The sequence below is a fragment of the Amaranthus tricolor genome, chromosome 5 (genome assembly GCF_026212465.1).
Source record: "Amaranthus tricolor cultivar Red isolate AtriRed21 chromosome 5, ASM2621246v1, whole genome shotgun sequence".
Classification (NCBI taxonomy): domain Eukaryota; kingdom Viridiplantae; phylum Streptophyta; class Magnoliopsida; order Caryophyllales; family Amaranthaceae; genus Amaranthus; species Amaranthus tricolor.
The window spans coordinates 15,972,155-15,974,015 of NC_080051.1; the positions used below are offsets into that span (position 1 = coordinate 15,972,155).

General features: G+C 34.5%; 1 protein-coding gene across 1 annotated transcript; it reads right to left on the minus strand.

The window, feature by feature from the left end:
- Nucleotides 1-378: 378 nt before the first annotated feature.
- Nucleotides 379-1,618, minus strand: LOC130813480 (zinc finger BED domain-containing protein DAYSLEEPER-like). Its single transcript, XM_057679316.1, has 4 exons — nt 1,259-1,618; nt 870-1,182; nt 733-772; nt 379-445 (listed from the first exon to the last, which is right to left on the minus strand). Exons 1-4 carry the CDS (start codon nt 1,442-1,444, stop codon nt 379-381), a joined length of 606 nt encoding a protein of 201 aa, XP_057535299.1. The 5' UTR covers nt 1,445-1,618.
- Between the last annotated feature and the right edge of the window lie 243 nt (nt 1,619-1,861).

Here is a 1,861-nt window from a genome sequence, read left to right on the forward strand (position 1 = left end):
TGTTCTAATGAAGGCATTGTCAGACATAGAACTTGTGCAGGTCGTCCTCAACAAAATGGCGTTGCGGAGAGGATGAATAAAACATTGTTGGAAAGGGCTAGGTGTATGCTAAAACAAGCGAATTTGGGGAAGCAATTTTGGGCCGAAGCGGTGGCTACGGCATGTTATTTGATCAACCGCTCACCTCATACCGCCTTGAAATTCAAGTCGCCACAAGAGGTGTGGTACAACACTCCGGTAAATTATTCTAGTCTTAGAATCTTTGGTTATCCATAGACCTGGGAAAACGGTCGGTCGGTCGGGTTTTTGGTCAGATCAATTTCGGTCGGGTCATTTTGGGGTCGGGTTTGTTTCGGATAAGGTCAGTTTCAGGTAGGATCACTCAAGGTTTCGGGCAGGTTCGGATTGATCCAACTGGTTATCATAAAACATTAGAATATCCAATCTACGAATTCAACATAAAAAAAATCATTAAAATGTCTAAAATGCATCATACTACAAAAAAATATCCAAATGAATCAACTCAAACATACAACAATTTAAATATTAAAATTTAAAAGTATAAAAGTAAGAACATGTTAAATATCAAATTGTTCAAACACTTCATCTTCATTTTGATTTTCTTCTTCGTCTTCATCTTCTTTTTCATCTTCATCTTCATCTTCTTCATCTTCATCTTCATCTTCATCTTCATCTTCATCTTCTAAATCTTTGTTAGCTTCTTCATTACACATTGGTTGAAGATCAACCTCTAATCCATTTTCAAGTGGATCTATCAACATAAAACAAATTCACAAAATAAACTATAGTTTTAACGACTTGAAGGTCATATTATTTGCATTCAAAACTCAAATAAATGATAAATTTACCTTCTTTTACTTTATAACCAAATAGCCAACTACGACTAGTAATTAAAGCCTCAGCAATATCCGGTTGAAGAGAAGCTCTATACTTAGTAAGCACTCTACCTCCTAAGCTAAAAGCTGACTCGGATGCAACAGTAATAATTGAAATGGCTAATAAACCCCTTGCCATACGCGCAACCTGGGCATGTCGAGTTTCATTTGTTTTCCACCATTGCAATACATCTAGTTCAAGATGATGATCAAGCTTAGACTCGTCAAGATAAATATCTAATTGTGACAAATTTCCACTAGTCCCTCCAGCAAAAGATGAAAATCCCTATTAAAGTACTAGTAATTAGAAGGTTAAAATAATAACAATACAATTATAAAAAACTTCAAAAAAAAATACTTACAGGAAGATCATCATCCACGACATTACTACTAGCTTCATGGCCATAGGGAGTATCATTCCTTACATACTCCGCAAATAAATCATAGAGTTTGTCTTTGACTTGGTTGGCTTTCCAGGATCCATTTTGAGGATCCAAGTGTTCAAAACAATATTTGATCAATTGAAATTTATAACGAGGATCCATCATGGCAGCAAAAGAAAGAACAACACTATAATTTTTCCCAATATTTATCAAATTTATTTTTCATATTCTTTGCCATATCTTTTAAAAACTCATCTTCACTATCAACATATTGTATCAACAAACATTCGATTCTCCACACACTTTTAAAGTACAAGTTGGCAGTTGGATAATTTCTCCCCGAAAAATGTTTTGTTATATCATCAAAAGGTTTTAAAAGTGCAACAATTTTTTTAACCTTTGACCAATCATCATGTGTAGGAATATTAGGAAGGTCTTTGTCAATTCTTTTCAGGTTTTCATAACAAGGACAATAAATCAATGCCCTTTCAAGCATCCTATAGGTAGAATTCCATCTTATAGGACAATCCAACCACAACCTTTTAGAAATACTAACACCAATACCAATTGCATACTCCCTCA